Genomic DNA, 17,908 nt, shown 5'->3' on the forward strand with positions numbered 1-17,908 from the left:
TTCAGGGGTGCCCTGGCTAAGACGGCAGCAGCACACACATAATAAATGACATACATATTAGAATGTAGTCTCACCTCAAGCCATTGTCACATCAAATGATTTTCATCTTCAGTAACATAAAATGATGAAGACCCTGGCCTGTTATGACATTAAGCTCAAGAACGAACCCGCTCGCAAAACCTATTGCGTCCATGGCTCACTGAAGTCATGAGAGAGCAAAGAGCAGGGCTGAGGGCAGCAGAGAGACAGTGGCAAAAATCCAAACAGTCCACTTACTTGAATGACTGTAAGCAAAGACTTGTCTCATTATTCTCCAGCCCGAAAACGGCCAAGACAAAACATTACCTTCTTTGCTGTGGTGTGCTGGTGGGGTGGCATTAAAACTGGTGAGGTCAGCAGGCTCAACACGCTGGTGAGGAAGGCTGAGAGGAGGATGAGGGACAAAATCACAGCCATTCTGGACAACTTGTTTCAGCCTCTCCATGATGAGCTGTGGCACATGGGCAGTTCCTTCAGCCATCGTCTCACCCCCCAAGATGCAAAACTGAGCGCATCAGGCGCACCTTTTTTTGCCTACCGCCATCAGACTCATAACTGGTCACTTTAACTTCAACTTGCCACGTAATATGTCTCAATGTCCTGTATATTTTTTTAGTGTATAGTTAAGATCTTAATTGGTGTATAGTTTACTTAATAGGCTACTTGCTTATATGGTAATAGTTGTAAATACATAGTACTTTATCTTTATTTTATTATATATATTCTTATTTTATTTGCATTCATATACACGCTCTTCTTGCTGGGGATCAATAAAGGATTATCTAATCAAATTCTAACAATTGTAGAGAGCTGTCTCCCCCCACTGCTCTCTAGAGTCGATGCTCACGCAGGTTGCCATGTGGTGGACTCTGAAGCTTCAGTGTTTATCCAGCTCTGCATCGGTCTGTAAACCTTTCTGTGTTCTAACCTCTCTCCATTTTTCAAAAGCATCTCCAATATTGATCCTAGTTTGAGCTCGTTTCTGCTCGTGGAGCTTATTAGAAACATGCAGAGGCTTTTTAGGTCGGATACAATCACTTCTATCTGAACCACTTCTCTTGCCCGCTTCCATCACTGCAACACCTGTTGGTTTGACCTGATAACTGCACTCATATCTGGCAAACCGAGGGGCGTCCAAACGGCCATGTGGGGGTGACTTAAAACCGCCTCCCTTCTCTGATCCAAACAAATCCAGAGCATTCAGGACCAGAATCTAAAGTTAGAAGGAGGACATACTGACTGCTGCATTGTTGTCAGAGAAGCACTTCAACATAGCATGTTTCCTTAATGTCTGATCATATAATAAGATACCTTTATCATTTTACTCAGCTTTCTAAAAAGACCTTTGTTGTACTTGTTATCTAAACGGTTCAAGAACAGCTTTCATTTATGAAAGATATGATGACTAGTTGCCAATAAGTATTGTAATGGTGCAAAAAGTCAAACTTCAGAGGCATGTTATCAATAGCCTTTATTGGAATGTAAATGTACATCCAAGCTTAGCTGCAGGAATCTGTGAGGGCAACAGATGTAAGATAACAAAACTGGACAAGAAAATTGGTGTACCCCAGGGCAGGCTTAGTAACAATTACCCTTGTATGGTCAAATTCACTCTATCCGGATGGCCCGATTTATCTGGATAGGTTTTTTTTTGTTTGTTTTTTTGTTTTTCTGAATGATGACAAGCCGAAATGAAATAGGAGTAACGAGGCTATTTTTAAAATGTAAGGAGTAGAAGTAAAAAGTCAGCTGAAAAATAGAAAAGTAAAGTATAGATACCCAAAATTTCTACTTAAGTAAGGTAACAAAGTATTTGTACTTAGTTGCTTGACACCTCTGGTCACTGTGCACAGTCCTTCATCTCAAGAGACAGCACCAGCTTTCTGTCTGGGGGGAAGAGGAGACGTGAGCTGCGCTACATTAAATCTGATGCTAAGGCGTGCCACCTACATGCTCAGGATGACTGTTTTTCAGGGCTGCAAACAAAAACAAAAAGATGATGACAAACTTCACAGAAAAAACTTCCTACATACTGTTTGAGTCTCTTTAGTCTATCACGGAGGTCCAATAGGGACATGTTGACCAACGTTGTTTATTACAGAGAAAGAAACAGGGAGGCTTCTTTCACAACAAGTTTATCTTACCAAATAATAGACCATCGCTGTCTGCAGATCAGAAACCACTGGGTTTGCATTACTGCATACAACAAAATGATCGAATGTATTGGATGTTGAGGTTTCTTTGTGTAAGAAACATTCAACTTTCTGAAAAATGAAAATCATTATCAGGCACAGCTGAAGTATTCTGTACCTCAACGACTGAAACGAAATGAAACGTGCAGCAGATTCAGAAGCTGCTTCACGTTTGATTTATTAACACTAAACCCAAAATGCAAATCATTATCAGGTGATTAAACAATAAACATAGAAATAAAATCCCAAGGCTGAAATACTTGCAAGGTTGCTGGGACAATTTACATTATCCTCTGGCACCAACTTCTACACATTGGACTTGCAGTCCGGCCCCCACAATGTCCGTCAGGAAAAAAGTTGGCCCTTGTACAAATGTAGTTCATGACCCCTGCTGTGTGCGGTCCTCCATGGCGTGGCAAAGGTTGAGAACTCCTGATTTAGAGGACAGCAGTTCATTCATTTTGCACATTTAAAAGATCAGTGAGAATATTAGAATGATTTCTGCAACAGACTGTGTGAACTTGGTTAAACACCGCCCTCTTGTGGACTTCTGAGGTAAAGTAGCACAATATCCCATTACTGAACTACAGTAAAGCTGGAAACCACCCACACACACTCATATATAATATATATACACAATAATATACAATATATAAATTGGTTACATGTATATAGTTTTCATCGGTGTCAGCACAATATGCAGTTTTTCCTACTTATTTACTTGTGTGTCACAGCATGACGGGATGCCTAACACTACTGCTTTCTTTCACAGAAATACACTCTCCATGGGCTTGGTGGGGACCCACTTGACCTCTCCTTGCTACATATTGAAGACACATACAAAGACTTCAACATTACACAGAAACCTTAAGCAGCAACTATGGGAATCAGTGAAGAGAAGACCCTTGTTGAGACAGTTTTTGGCTTAGCACAAAAGAGGAGTGTGCTCTCATACCAGCAGCCCACATTGCCCTTAAAGTCCCCCACCTTACCCATCCCTGCCTCTTGGGGAGTACACGTCCGATCTCTGAAGCTAAGCAGGGTCGGGCCTGGTTAATACTTGGATGGGAGACCGCCTGGGAATACCATGTGCTGTAAGCTTTTTCATTTTTTTTCACCTCACCTAGGATATTCATGACTACATGTTTGCAAAATGAACAGGGTGATGAAAACAAATTACATTGTGTGAAACATCGTTTTATCATCATGTGGTGATAGAGACAGATTCAGATGTCCAAGAATTCAGCCAGAATCAATAATGTGGGGTCCCTTTCTTTCTCCTTCTCTCTATCCTCGTTTCCTCCCCTTTCTTTCTCCTTCTCTCTATCCTCGTTTCCTCCCCTTTCTTTCTCCTTCTCTCTATCCTTGTTTCCTCCCCTTTCTTTCTCCTTCTCTCTCCTTCTCTCTATCCTTGTTTCCTCTCCTTTCTTTCTCCTTCTCTCTATCCTCGTTTCCTCCCCTTTCTTTCTCCTTCTCTCGATCCTTGTTTCCTCTCCTTTCTTTCTCCTCCTCTTCATCCTTGTTTCCTCCCCTTTCTTTCTCCTTCTCTCTATCCTTGTTTCCTCCCCTTTCTTTCTCCTTCTCTCTATCCTTGTTTACTCTCCTTTCTTTCTCCTTCTCTCTATCCTCGTTTCCTCCCCTTTCTTTCTCCTTCTCTCGATCCTTGTTTCCTCTCCGTTCTTTCTCCTCCTCTTCATCCTTGTTTCCTCCCCTTTCTTTCTCCTCCTCTCTATCCTTGTTTCCTCTCCTTTCTTTCTCCTCCTTTCCATCCTTGTTTCCTCTCCTTTCTTTCTCCTCTCCATCCTTGTTTCCTTTCCTTTCTTTCTCCTCCTCTCTATCCTTTTTTATTCAGTTATTTTCTCTCTTCCTTTTTCTTCACTTCCATTGCCTCTCTTATCTTCTCCACCCTTTGCTTCATTTACCTCTCCGCTCCTGTACCTCCTTGTCTTTCCGCCTCCAACTATCATACTCTCTCTCCCTCTCCCTCTCCCTCCCCCTCCCTCTCTCTCTCTCTCCCTCTCTCTCTCATCATCTCCTCCTCTCTCTCTCCCTCTCTCTCTCCCTCCCCCCTCCCTCCCCCCTCCCTCTCTCTCTCTCCCTCTCTCTCTCATCATCTCCTCCTCTCTCTCTCCCTCTCTCTCTCCCTCTCTCTCTCCCTCTCCCTCTCCCTCTCCCTCCCCCTCCCTCTCTCTCTCTCTCTCTCTCTCTCATCATCTCCTCCTCTCTCTCTTCCTCTCTCCCTCCCCCCTCCCTTTTTCTCTCTCTCTCTCATCATCTCCTCCTCTCTCTCTTCCTCTCTCCCTCCCCCCTCCCTTTCCCTCTCTCTCTCTCATCATCTCCTCCTCTCTCTCCTCTCCCTCCAGCAGAGCATCAGTAAGCATCAGCGGTGTTACTCTGCACGGTGTCGACTCGTTTGAAAGTGAGGATTCCTCTTCCTTTGCAGTCATCTTCTCTCCTTTTAGTGTTTTGTTCCCGGTCATCTTAATTCCATCGTCTCTGCTCCACTTTCCCGTCTTTTGTTTCGAGTGCAGCAGTCTGAGGGTCAGCTGCCTTTCAAACAGGCTTTCTGTCCTCCAACTACTCCAGCGTGTGTACAGACGATGCTTCTCTTGTTTGATGATCGGACTCGGCTTCAGGCTCCGACAGCATTCGTTAACCTCTGGGATCTAATAGAGGGATATTTTAATCCTAACTTGAATCATATAAATCCCTCTTTCAGACGGTTGCAGTGAAGGCAAAAAGAGGTTGACTGATGAAATACTCTGAGTTTCACAGACATGCTCATCTGATATTTTGAAGATGTTGAGGATTAAATATGTTCAGTAACCAAAGAGAGACCGTTTTTAAGAAGCTCTTTCACTCATCTCGTTATTGTACTTTCTGTCGCTCTCTGGCCAGCGGTCATAAAGACTCTCTGTCCGTCTGTTCTGGAGGGAAAACTTAAAATGGGATCATAATGTCCGAGGTTTAACCAGGATGGACTTCTTGGATGTATTTGCTCCGGTTTCGGCCACAAACTCTTCTCTGGAGAACCAGACGACATCTTCCTCGTCCAGGTCTCCTCCTCTCCCTCCTCACTCCCAGGTGGCGTCCGTGTTCATCCTGCTGGTCGTCACGGTGATCATCCTGGGGACGGTGGTGGGGAATGTGCTGGTGGTGGTGGCGGTGTTCACCAGCCGAGCCCTCAGGGCGCCTCAGAACCTGTTCCTGGTGTCTCTGGCTTCAGCCGACATCCTGGTGGCCACGCTGGTCATCCCCTTCTCTTTAGCCAATGAGGTGAGGTTACCGTGTGATCGATCAGTTTCCCCGACAGTTTGGTGTGAAGTGAGGAGACGTTTTGCCTCTGACATTGTTTTATATTTATATGTTTAGACTTCATGTATCCAAGAGGGCAACTCGGCTCCAAAGTCCAGCTGGACAGCGCAAACAAACAAACAAACAAACAACAGACAGAGGAGGTCAGAGACAACAAACAAACCAGTACAGATGGAAATGCTCGCTGACACCTTTGTGTGGCCCCTTTGGGAAATGACTCAAACAAGGGGGCGGGCAAAGATATGAAGCAGTCATAAATAAATAAGTTAATAAATAAATAAGAAAGACATTCTTGAAGGCAAATCCCATTGCAAGATTACATTCAAAGAAATAACTGAATGCACGTACGCAGGAATCACAAACCTCTCGACCTTAACCCCTTTAACTCAAAGCCTCTTACTGTAGACTGTCTGATCTGTCTGCTCTTTGGCTCATCCTGACGACTGTACATACCAGATCATCATATGCACTCAGTCTCTGAGGAAGCTGCTCCACACCAGTTAGCTGCTCCACACCAGTTAGCTGCTCCACACCAGTTAGCTGCTCCACACCAGTCAGTGAGCTGCTCCACATCGGTGAGCTGCTCCACACCAGTGAGCTGCTCCACACCAGTTAGCTGCTCCACACCAGTCAGTGAGCTGCTCCACACCAGTGAGCTGCTCCACACCAGTCAGTGAGCTGCTCCACACCAGTGAGCTGCTCCACACCAGTGAGCTGCTCCACACCAGTGAGCTGCTCCACACCAGTGAGCTGCTCCACACCAGTGAGCTGCTCCACACCAGTGAGCTGCTCCACACCAGTTAGCTGCTCCACACCAGTCAGTGAGCTGCTCCACACCAGTTAGCTGCTCCACACCAGTCAGTGAGCTGCTCCACACCAGTTAGCTGCTCCACACCAGTTAGCTGCTCCACACCAGTGAGCTGCTCCACACCAGTGAGCTGCTCCACACCAGTTAGCTGCTCCACACCAGTCAGTGAGCTGCTCCACACCAGTGAGCTGCTCCACACCAGTGAGCTGCTCCACACCAGTTAGCTGCTCCACACCAGTTAGCTGCTCCACACCAGTTAGCTGCTCCACACCAGTGAGCTGCTCCACACAAACAAACACACACACAAGCACACACACACACACACACATGCGCACACACACACACACACACACACACACACACACATGCGCACACACACACAAACACACACACGATCTCCGATGTGACCATGATGAGATATTGACTGAATGTATATTGAGAGGTGAAATAATCCTCTGAGAGAAACTGTGTGTGTCACTCTGCTGCATGAATGAATCACGTCCCGTGGTGTCTCCTCCCTCCAGGTGATGGGTTACTGGTACTTTGGCTCCACCTGGTGCTCCTTCTACCTGGCTCTGGACGTCCTCTTCTGCACCTCCTCCATCGTGCACCTCTGCGCCATCAGCCTCGACCGCTACTGGTCAGTCACTAAGGCCGTCAGCTACAATCGCAAACGAACGCCCAAACGGATCAAAGCCATGATCAGCATCGTGTGGCTCATCTCCATCGTCATCTCGTCCCCGCCGCTCCTCATGACGCAGCAGCAGGAGGCTCTGGAGATGAAGGAAGAGAACATGAGCAGGCAGGAGTGTCTCCTCATGAACCAGACGTGGTACATCCTCTCCTCCTGCCTCGTCTCTTTCTTCGCCCCGGGCGTCATCATGATCCTCGTTTACTGTAAGATCTATCGTGTGGCCAAGCAGAGAGCCTCCACCGTGTTTGTGGCGAGGCCCGTGATGGAGCGGCAGCCGTCGCAGTCGGAGACCTGCTTCATCGGCGCTGCCAGGACCTTCCGCAGGAAGAGGGGCGTCTGCGACAGATCCCCGTACGAGCTGGCAAGCCCCCGGCCGGCAGACAGACTCAGCTCGTCCAACGTGGAAAGCAGCAGCCCACGAGGAGATCTGGACGAGATCCACCTGGAGGAGAACACCTGTGAAGTTAAAACCTCCTTCTCCTCCTCCGCCCTGCGCTTCCCCAGGAGAGCCGGGGCAGGAAGAGCTAAAACAGAGGACAGGAAGGAGTCAGAGGGGACGACAGACAGACTGAAGCCTCCTCCTCCTCCGTCATGCACCTCCATATCTTGGGCTTCTTCCGACACCTGCTCCCACCACCTCCTCCTCCCCTCCCCCGAGCCGCCCCGCAGCAGACGGGCTTCTCTGTCCCGACACAAAGTCGCTCAGATGAGGGAGAAGCGCTTCACCTTCGTGCTGGCCGTGGTGATGGGCGTGTTTGTGCTCTGCTGGTTCCCGTTCTTCTTCACGTACAGTCTGCACGCCGTGTGCAGGGAGAAGTGCGTCATCCCCGACTCGCTCTTCAACCTCTTCTTCTGGATCGGATACTGCAACAGCTGCCTGAACCCCGTCATCTACACGGTGTTCAACCGAGACTTCAGGAGGGCCTTCAAGAAGATCCTGTTTGAGACTCGCCGAGCAACATGAGACTGTGTGTGTGTGTGTGTCTGTGTGTGTGTGTGTGTGTGTGTGTGTGTGTGTGTGTGTGTGTGTGTGTGCGTGTGTGTGTGTGTGTGTGTGTGTGTGAGTGAATTTAATCCTGTTTTCCAATGTGCTGTCTCAGCGACATTAAAGGGCTTCTCATACAGTCAGTGTGATGATTCATTATTCAAACACAAGCTGACGTTTATCCCTGTGAGGATGATGAAGGTGACACAGTGAGGATGATGATGATGGTGACACAGTGAGGATGATGAAGGTGACACAGTGAAGATGATGATGGTGACACAGTGAAGATGATGAAGGTGACACAGTGAGGATGATGATGGTGACACAGTGAAGATGATGATGGTGACACAGTGAGGATGATGAAGGTGACACAGTGAGGATGATGATGATGGAGACACAGTGAGGATGATGATGATGGTGACACAGTGAGGATGATGATGATGGTGACACAGTGAGGATGATGATGATGGTGACACAGTGAGGATGATGATGATGGTGACACAGTGAGGATGATGAAGGTGACACAGTGAGGATGATGATGATGGAGACACAGTGAGGATGATGATGATGGTGACACAGTGAGGATGATGATGATGGTGACACAGTGAGGATGATGATGATGACACAGTGAGGATGATGATGGTGACACAGTGAGGATGATGATGGTGACACAGTGATGATGGTGACACAGTGAGGATGATGAAGGTGACACAGTGATGATGATGATGGTGACACAGTGAGGATGATGATGGTGACACAGTGATGATGATGATGGTGACACAGTGAGGATGATGAAGGTGACACAGTGATGATGATGATGGTGACACAGTGAGGATGATGATGGTGACACAGTGAGGATGATGAAGGTGACACAGTGAGGATGATGATGGTGACACAGTGAGGATGATGATGATGGTGACACAGTGAGGATGATGATGATGGAGACACAGTGAGGATGATGATGATGGTGACACAGTGAGGATGATGATGGTGACACAGTGAGGATGATGATGGTGACACAGTGAGGATGATGAAGGTGACACAGTGAGGATGATGAAGGTGACACAGTGAGGATGATGATGATGGTGACACAGTGAGGATGATGATGATGACACAGTGAGGATGATGATGGTGACACAGTGAGGATGATGATGATGGTGACACAGTGAGGATGATGAAGGTGACACAGTGATGATGATGATGGTGACACAGTGAGGATGATGAAGGTGACACAGTGATGATGATGATGGTGACACAGTGAGGATGATGATGATGGTGACACAGTGAGGATGATGATGGTGACACAGTGAGGATGATGATGATGATGGTGACACAGTGAGGATGATGATGATGACACAGTGAGGATGATGATGGTGACACAGTGAGGATGATGAAGGTGACACAGTGAGGATGATGATGGTGACACAGTGAGGATGATGATGATGATGGTGACACAGTGAGGATGATGATGATGATGGAGACACAGTGAGGATGATGATGATGGAGACACAGTGAGGATGATGATGATGGAGACACAGTGAGGATGATGATGATGGAGACACAGTGAGGATGATGATGATGGTGACACAGTGAGGATGATGATGATGACACAGTGAGGATGATGATGGTGACACAGTGAGGATGATGATGATGATGACACAGTGAGGATGATGATGGTGACACAGTGAGGATGATGAAGGTGACACAGTGAGGATGATGATGGTGACACAGTGAGGATGATGATGGTGACACAGTGAGGATGATGATGATGGTGACACAGTGAGGATGATGATGGTGACACAGTGAGGATGATGATGATGGTGACACAGTGAGGATGATGATGATGGAGACACAGTGAGGATGATGATGGTGACACAGTGAGGATGATGATGGTGACACAGTGAGGATGATGATGATGGTGACACAGTGAGGATGATGATGATGGAGACACAGTGAGGATGATGATGATGACACAGTGAGGATGATGATGATGGTGACACAGTGAGGATGATGATGGTGACACAGTGAGGATGATGATGATGATGGTGACACAGTGAGGATGATGATGATGGAGACACAGTGAGGATGATGATGATGGTGACACAGTGAGGATGATGATGATGGAGACACAGTGAGGATGATGATGGTGACACAGTGATGATGATGATGATGGTGACACAGTGAGGATGATGATGATGGTGACACAGTGAGGATGATGATGATGGTGACACAGTGAGGATGATGATGATGGTGACACAGTGAGGATGATGATGGTGACACAGTGAGGATGATGATGGTGACACAGTGAGGATGATGATGATGGTGACACAGTGAGGATGATGATGATGGAGACACAGTGATGATGATGATGATGATGATGATGATGACACAGTGAGGATGATGATGGTGACACAGTGAGGATGATGATGATGACACAGTGAGGATGATGATGGTGACACAGTGAGGATGATGATGGTGACACAGTGAGGATGATGATGGTGACACAGTGAGGATGATGATGATGGTGACACAGTGAGGATGATGATGATGATGATGATGATGATGGTGACACAGTGAGGATGATGAAGGTGACACAGTGAGGATGATGATGATGGTGACACAGTGAGGATGATGATGATGGTGACACAGTGAGGATGATGATGATGACACAGTGAGGATGATGATGGTGACACAGTGAGGATGATGAAGGTGACACAGTGATGATGGTGACACAGTGAGGATGATGAAGGTGACACAGTGATGATGATGATGGTGACACAGTGAGGATGATGATGGTGACACAGTGAGGATGATGAAGGTGACACAGTGAGGATGATGATGGTGACACAGTGAGGATGATGAAGGTGACACAGTGAGGATGATGATGATGGTGACACAGTGAGGATGATGATGGTGACACAGTGAGGATGATGATGAAGGTGACACAGTGAGGATGATGATGATGGAGACACAGTGAGGATGATGATGGTGACACAGTGAGGATGATGATGGTGACACAGTGAGGATGATGATGAAGGTGACACAGTGAGGATGATGATGATGGAGACACAGTGAGGATGATGATGATGGTGACACAGTGAGGATGATGATGAAGGTGACACAGTGAGGATGATGATGATGGTGACACAGTGAGGATGATGATGGTGACACAGTGAGGATGATGATGGTGACACAGTGAGGATGATGAAGGTGACACAGTGAGGATGATGAAGGTGACACAGTGAGGATGATGATGATGGTGACACAGTGAGGATGATGATGATGACACAGTGAGGATGATGATGGTGACACAGTGAGGATGATGATGATGGTGACACAGTGAGGATGATGAAGGTGACACAGTGATGATGATGATGGTGACACAGTGAGGATGATGATGATGGTGACACAGTGAGGATGATGATGATGATGATGATGATGGTGACACAGTGAGGATGATGATGATGGTGACACAGTGAGGATGATGATGATGATGATGATGATGGTGACACAGTGAGGATGATGAAGGTGACACAGTGAGGATGATGATGGTGACACAGTGAGGATGATGATGATGATGATGATGATGGTGACACAGTGAGGATGATGAAGGTGACACAGTGAGGATGATGATGGTGACACAGTGAGGATGATGATGATGATGATGATGAAGGTGACACAGTGAGGATGATGAAGGTGACACAGTGAGGATGATGATGGTGACACAGTGAGGATGATGATGATGATGATGATGATGGTGACACAGTGAGGATGATGAAGGTGACACAGTGATGATGATGATGGTGACACAGTGAGGATGATGATGGTGACACAGTGAGGATGATGATGATGATGGTGACACAGTGAGGATGATGATGATGACACAGTGAGGATGATGATGGTGACACAGTGAGGATGATGAAGGTGACACAGTGAGGATGATGATGGTGACACAGTGAGGATGATGATGGTGACACAGTGAGGATGATGATGATGATGGTGACACAGTGAGGACGATGATGATGATGGAGACACAGTGAGGATGATGATGATGGAGACACAGTGAGGATGATGATGATGATGGAGACACAGTGAGGATGATGATGATGGTGACACAGTGAGGATGATGATGATGGAGACACAGTGAGGATGATGATGATGGTGACACAGTGAGGATGATGATGATGGAGACACAGTGAGGATGATGATGATGATGGAGACACAGTGAGGATGATGATGATGGTGACACAGTGAGGATGATGAAGGTGACACAGTGAGGATGATGAAGGTGACACAGTGAGGATGATGATGGTGACACAGTGAGGATGATGATGATGATAATGATGATGGTGACACAGTGAGGATGATGAAGGTGACACAGTGATGATGATGATGGTGACACAGTGAGGATGATGATGGTGACACAGTGAGGATGATGATGATGATGGTGACACAGTGAGGATGATGATGATGACACAGTGAGGATGATGATGGTGACACAGTGAGGATGATGAAGGTGACACAGTGAGGATGATGATGGTGACACAGTGAGGATGATGATGGTGACACAGTGAGGATGATGATGATGATGGTGACACAGTGAGGACGATGATGATGATGGAGACACAGTGAGGATGATGATGATGGAGACACAGTGAGGATGATGATGATGATGGAGACACAGTGAGGATGATGATGATGGTGACACAGTGAGGATGATGATGATGGAGACACAGTGAGGATGATGATGATGGTGACACAGTGAGGATGATGATGATGGAGACACAGTGAGGATGATGATGATGATGGAGACACAGTGAGGATGATGATGATGGTGACACAGTGAGGATGATGAAGGTGACACAGTGAGGATGATGATGGTGACACAGTGAGGATGATGATGATGGTGACACAGTGAGGATGATGATGATGGAGACACAGTGAGGATGATGATGGTGACACAGTGAGGATGATGATGATGGAGACACAGTGAGGATGATGATGGTGACACAGTGAGGATGATGATGATGGTGACACAGTGAGGATGATGATGATGGAGACACAGTGAGGATGATGATGGTGACACAGTGAGGATGATGATGGTGACACAGTGAGGATGATGATGATGGTGACACAGTGAGGATGATGATGATGGAGACACAGTGAGGATGATGATGATGACACAGTGAGGATGATGATGGTGACACAGTGAGGATGATGATGATGACACAGTGAGGATGATGATGGTGACACAGTGAGGATGATGATGGTGACACAGTGAGGATGATGATGATGATGACACAGTGATGATGATGAAGGTGACACCGTGAGGATGATGATGAAGGTGACACCGTGAGGATGATGATGATGACACAGTGAGGATGATGAAGGTGACACAGTGAGGATGATGATGGTGACACAGTGATGATGATGATGGTGACACAGTGAGGATGATGATGATGGTGACACAGTGAGGATGATGATGATGATGACACAGTGATGATGATGAAGGTGACACCGTGAGGATGATGATGAAGGTGACACCGTGAGGATGATGATGATGACACAGTGAGGATGATGATGGTGACACAGTGAGGATGATGATGGTGACACAGTGATGATGATGAAGGTGACACAGTGAGGATGATGATGATGACACAGTGAGGATGATGAAGGTGACACAGTGAGGATGATGATGATGATGACACAGTGAGGATGATGATGAAGGTGACACAGTGAGGATGATGATGAAGGTGACACAGTGAGGATGATGATGATGGTGACACCGTGAGGATGATGATGATGGTGACACAGTGAGGATGATGATGATGGTGACACAGTGAGGATGATGATGATGATGACACAGTGAGGATGATGATGATGGTGACACAGTGAGGATGATGATGATGGTGACACAGTGAGGATGATGATGATGGTGGTGACACAGTGATGATGATGATGATGGTGACACAGTGAGGATGATGATGATGGTGACACAGTGAGGATGATGATGATGGTGACACAGTGAGGATGATGATGATGGTGACACAGTGAGGATGATGATGATGGTGACACAGTGAGGATGATGATGATGACACAGTGAGGATGATGATGATGGTGACACCGTGAGGATGATGATGATGACACAGTGAGGATGATGATGATGGTGACACAGTGAGGATGATGATGGTGACACCGTGAGGATGATGATGAAGGTGACACAGTGAGGATGATGATGATGACACAGTGATGATGATGATGGTGACACCGTGAGGATGATGATGAAGGTGACACAGTGAGGATGATGATGGTGACACAGTGAGGATGATGATGAAGGTGACACAGTGAGGATGATGATGGTGACACAGTGAGGATGATGATGAAGGTGACACCGTGAGGATGATGATGAAGGTGACACAGTGAGGATGATGATGATGACACAGTGATGATGATGATGATGGTGACACAGTGAGGATGATGATGAAGGTGACACCGTGAGGATGATGATGAAGGTGACACAGTGAGGATGATGATGAAGGTGACACAGTGATGATGATGATGGTGACACCGTGAGGATGATGATGAAGGTGACACAGTGAGGATGATGATGGTGACACAGTGAGGATGATGATGAAGGTGACACAGTGAGGATGATGATGATGGTGACACAGTGAGGATGATGATGATGGTGACACCGTGAGGATGATGATGAAGGTGACACAGTGAGGATGATGATGATGACACAGTGATGATGATGATGGTGACACCGTGAGGATGATGATGAAGGTGACACAGTGAGGATGATGATGGTGACACAGTGAGGATGATGATGAAGGTGACACAGTGAGGATGATGATGATGGTGACACAGTGAGGATGATGATGAAGGTGACACAGTGAGGATGATGATGGTGACACAGTGAGGATGATGATGATGACACAGTGATGATGATGATGATGATGACACAGTGAGGATGATGATGAAGGTGACACCGTGAGGATGATGATGATGGTGACACAGTGAGGATGATGATGATGGTGACACAGTGAGGATGATGATGAAGGTGACACCGTGAGGATGATGATGATGGTGACACAGTGAGGATGATGATGAAGGTGACACAGTGAGGATGATGATGAAGGTAACACAGTGAGGATGATGATGATGATGACACAGTGATGATGATGAAGGTGACACCGTGAGGATGATGATGAAGGTGACACCGTGAGGATGATGATGATGACACAGTGAGGATGATGAAGGTGACACAGTGAGGATGATGATGGTGACACAGTGATGATGATGATGGTGACACAGTGAGGATGATGATGATGGTGACACAGTGAGGATGATGATGATGATGACACAGTGATGATGATGAAGGTGACACCGTGAGGATGATGATGAAGGTGACACCGTGAGGATGATGATGATGACACAGTGAGGATGATGATGGTGACACAGTGAGGATGATGATGGTGACACAGTGATGATGATGAAGGTGACACAGTGAGGATGATGATGATGACACAGTGAGGATGATGAAGGTGACACAGTGAGGATGATGATGATGATGACACAGTGAGGATGATGATGAAGGTGACACAGTGAGGATGATGATGAAGGTGACACAGTGAGGATGATGATGATGGTGACACCGTGAGGATGATGATGATGGTGACACAGTGAGGATGATGATGATGGTGACACAGTGAGGATGATGATGATGATGACACAGTGAGGATGATGATGATGGTGACACAGTGAGGATGATGATGATGGTGACACAGTGAGGATGATGATGATGGTGGTGACACAGTGATGATGATGATGATGGTGACACAGTGAGGATGATGATGATGGTGACACAGTGAGGATGATGATGATGGTGACACAGTGAGGATGATGATGATGGTGACACAGTGAGGATGATGATGATGGTGACACAGTGAGGATGATGATGATGGTGACACAGTGAGGATGATGATGATGACACAGTGAGGATGATGATGATGGTGACACCGTGAGGATGATGATGATGACACAGTGAGGATGATGATGATGGTGACACCGTGAGGATGATGATGAAGGTGACACAGTGAGGATGATGATGATGACACAGTGATGATGATGATGGTGACACCGTGAGGATGATGATGAAGGTGACACAGTGAGGATGATGATGGTGACACAGTGAGGATGATGATGAAGGTGACACAGTGAGGATGATGATGGTGACACAGTGAGGATGATGATGAAGGTGACACCGTGAGGATGATGATGAAGGTGACACAGTGAGGATGATGATGATGACACAGTGATGATGATGATGATGGTGACACAGTGAGGATGATGATGAAGGTGACACCGTGAGGATGATGATGAAGGTGACACAGTGAGGATGATGATGAAGGTGACACAGTGATGATGATGATGGTGACACCGTGAGGATGATGATGAAGGTGACACAGTGAGGATGATGATGGTGACACAGTGAGGATGATGATGAAGGTGACACAGTGAGGATGATGATGATGGTGACACAGTGAGGATGATGATGATGGTGACACAGTGAGGATGATGATGGTGACACAGTGAGGATGATGATGAAGGTGACACAGTGAGGATGATGATGGTGACACAGTGAGGATGATGATGAAGGTGACACAGTGAGGATGATGATGATGATGACACAGTGAGGATGATGATGAAGGTGACACAGTGAGGATGATGATGATGGTGACACCGTGAGGATGATGATGAAGGTGACACAGTGAGGATGATGATGATGACACAGTGATGATGATGATGGTGACACCGTGAGGATGATGATGAAGGTGACACAGTGAGGATGATGATGATGACACAGTGATGATGATGATGATGACACAGTGAGGATGATGAAGGTGACACAGTGAGGATGATGATGAAGGTGACACAGTGAGGATGATGATGATGGTGACACAGTGAGGATGATGATGAAGGTGACACAGTGAGGATGATGATGGTGACACAGTGAGGATGATGATGATGACACAGTGATGATGATGATGATGATGACACAGTGAGGATGATGATGAAGGTGACACCGTGAGGATGATGATGATGGTGACACAGTGAGGATGATGATGATGGTGACACAGTGAGGATGATGATGAAGGTGACACCGTGAGGATGATGATGATGGTGACACAGTGAGGATGATGATGAAGGTGACACAGTGAGGATGATGATGATGGTGACACAGTGAGGATGATGATGAAGGTGACACCGTGAGGATGATGATGATGGTGACACAGTGAGGATGATGATGATGACACAGTGATGATGATGATGATGATGACACAGTGAGGATGATGATGATGATGACACAGTGAGGATGATGATGATGGTGACACAGTGAGGATGATGATGAAGGTGACACCGTGAGGATGATGATGAAGGTGACACAGTGAGGATGATGATGATGACACAGTGATGATGATGATGATGGTGACACAGTGAGGATGATGATGAAGGTGACACCGTGAGGATGATGATGAAGGTGACACAGTGAGGATGATGATGAAGGTGACACAGTGATGATGATGATGGTGACACCGTGAGGATGATGATGAAGGTGACACAGTGAGGATGATGATGGTGACACAGTGAGGATGATGATGAAGGTGACACAGTGAGGATGATGATGATGGTGACACAGTGAGGATGATGATGATGGTGACACAGTGAGGATGATGATGAAGGTGACACAGTGAGGATGATGATGGTGACACCGTGAGGATGATGATGAAGGTGACACAGTGAGGATGATGATGGTGACACAGTGAGGATGATGATGATGGTGACACAGTGAGGATGATGATGAAGGTGAC

General features: G+C 46.7%; 1 protein-coding gene across 1 annotated transcript; it reads left to right on the top strand.

The window, feature by feature from the left end:
* Positions 1–4,574: 4,574 nt before the first annotated feature.
* LOC109999445 (alpha-2Db adrenergic receptor-like) lies at positions 4,575–8,189 on the top strand. Its single transcript, XM_020654494.2, has 2 exons — positions 4,575–5,507; positions 6,879–8,189. The coding sequence occupies exons 1-2, from the start codon at positions 5,208–5,210 to the stop codon at positions 8,010–8,012; spliced, it is 1,434 nt and encodes a 477-aa protein (XP_020510150.2). The 5' UTR covers positions 4,575–5,207; the 3' UTR covers positions 8,013–8,189.
* The last annotated feature ends 9,719 nt before the right edge of the window (positions 8,190–17,908 follow it).

This window comes from Labrus bergylta, chromosome 3, assembly GCF_963930695.1.
Source record: "Labrus bergylta chromosome 3, fLabBer1.1, whole genome shotgun sequence".
NCBI classification, from domain to species: domain Eukaryota; kingdom Metazoa; phylum Chordata; class Actinopteri; order Labriformes; family Labridae; genus Labrus; species Labrus bergylta.

Bases quoted from the DNA above. Each gene is read 5' to 3' on its own strand.
- LOC109999445 (XM_020654494.2), top strand. From the start codon at position 5,208: ATGGACTTCTTGGATGTATTTGCTCCGGTTTCGGCCACAAACTCTTCT. The intron at 5,508-6,878 runs GTGAGGTTACCG...TCCTCCCTCCAG, and splicing joins CCTTCTCTTTAGCCAATGAG to GTGATGGGTTACTGGTACTT.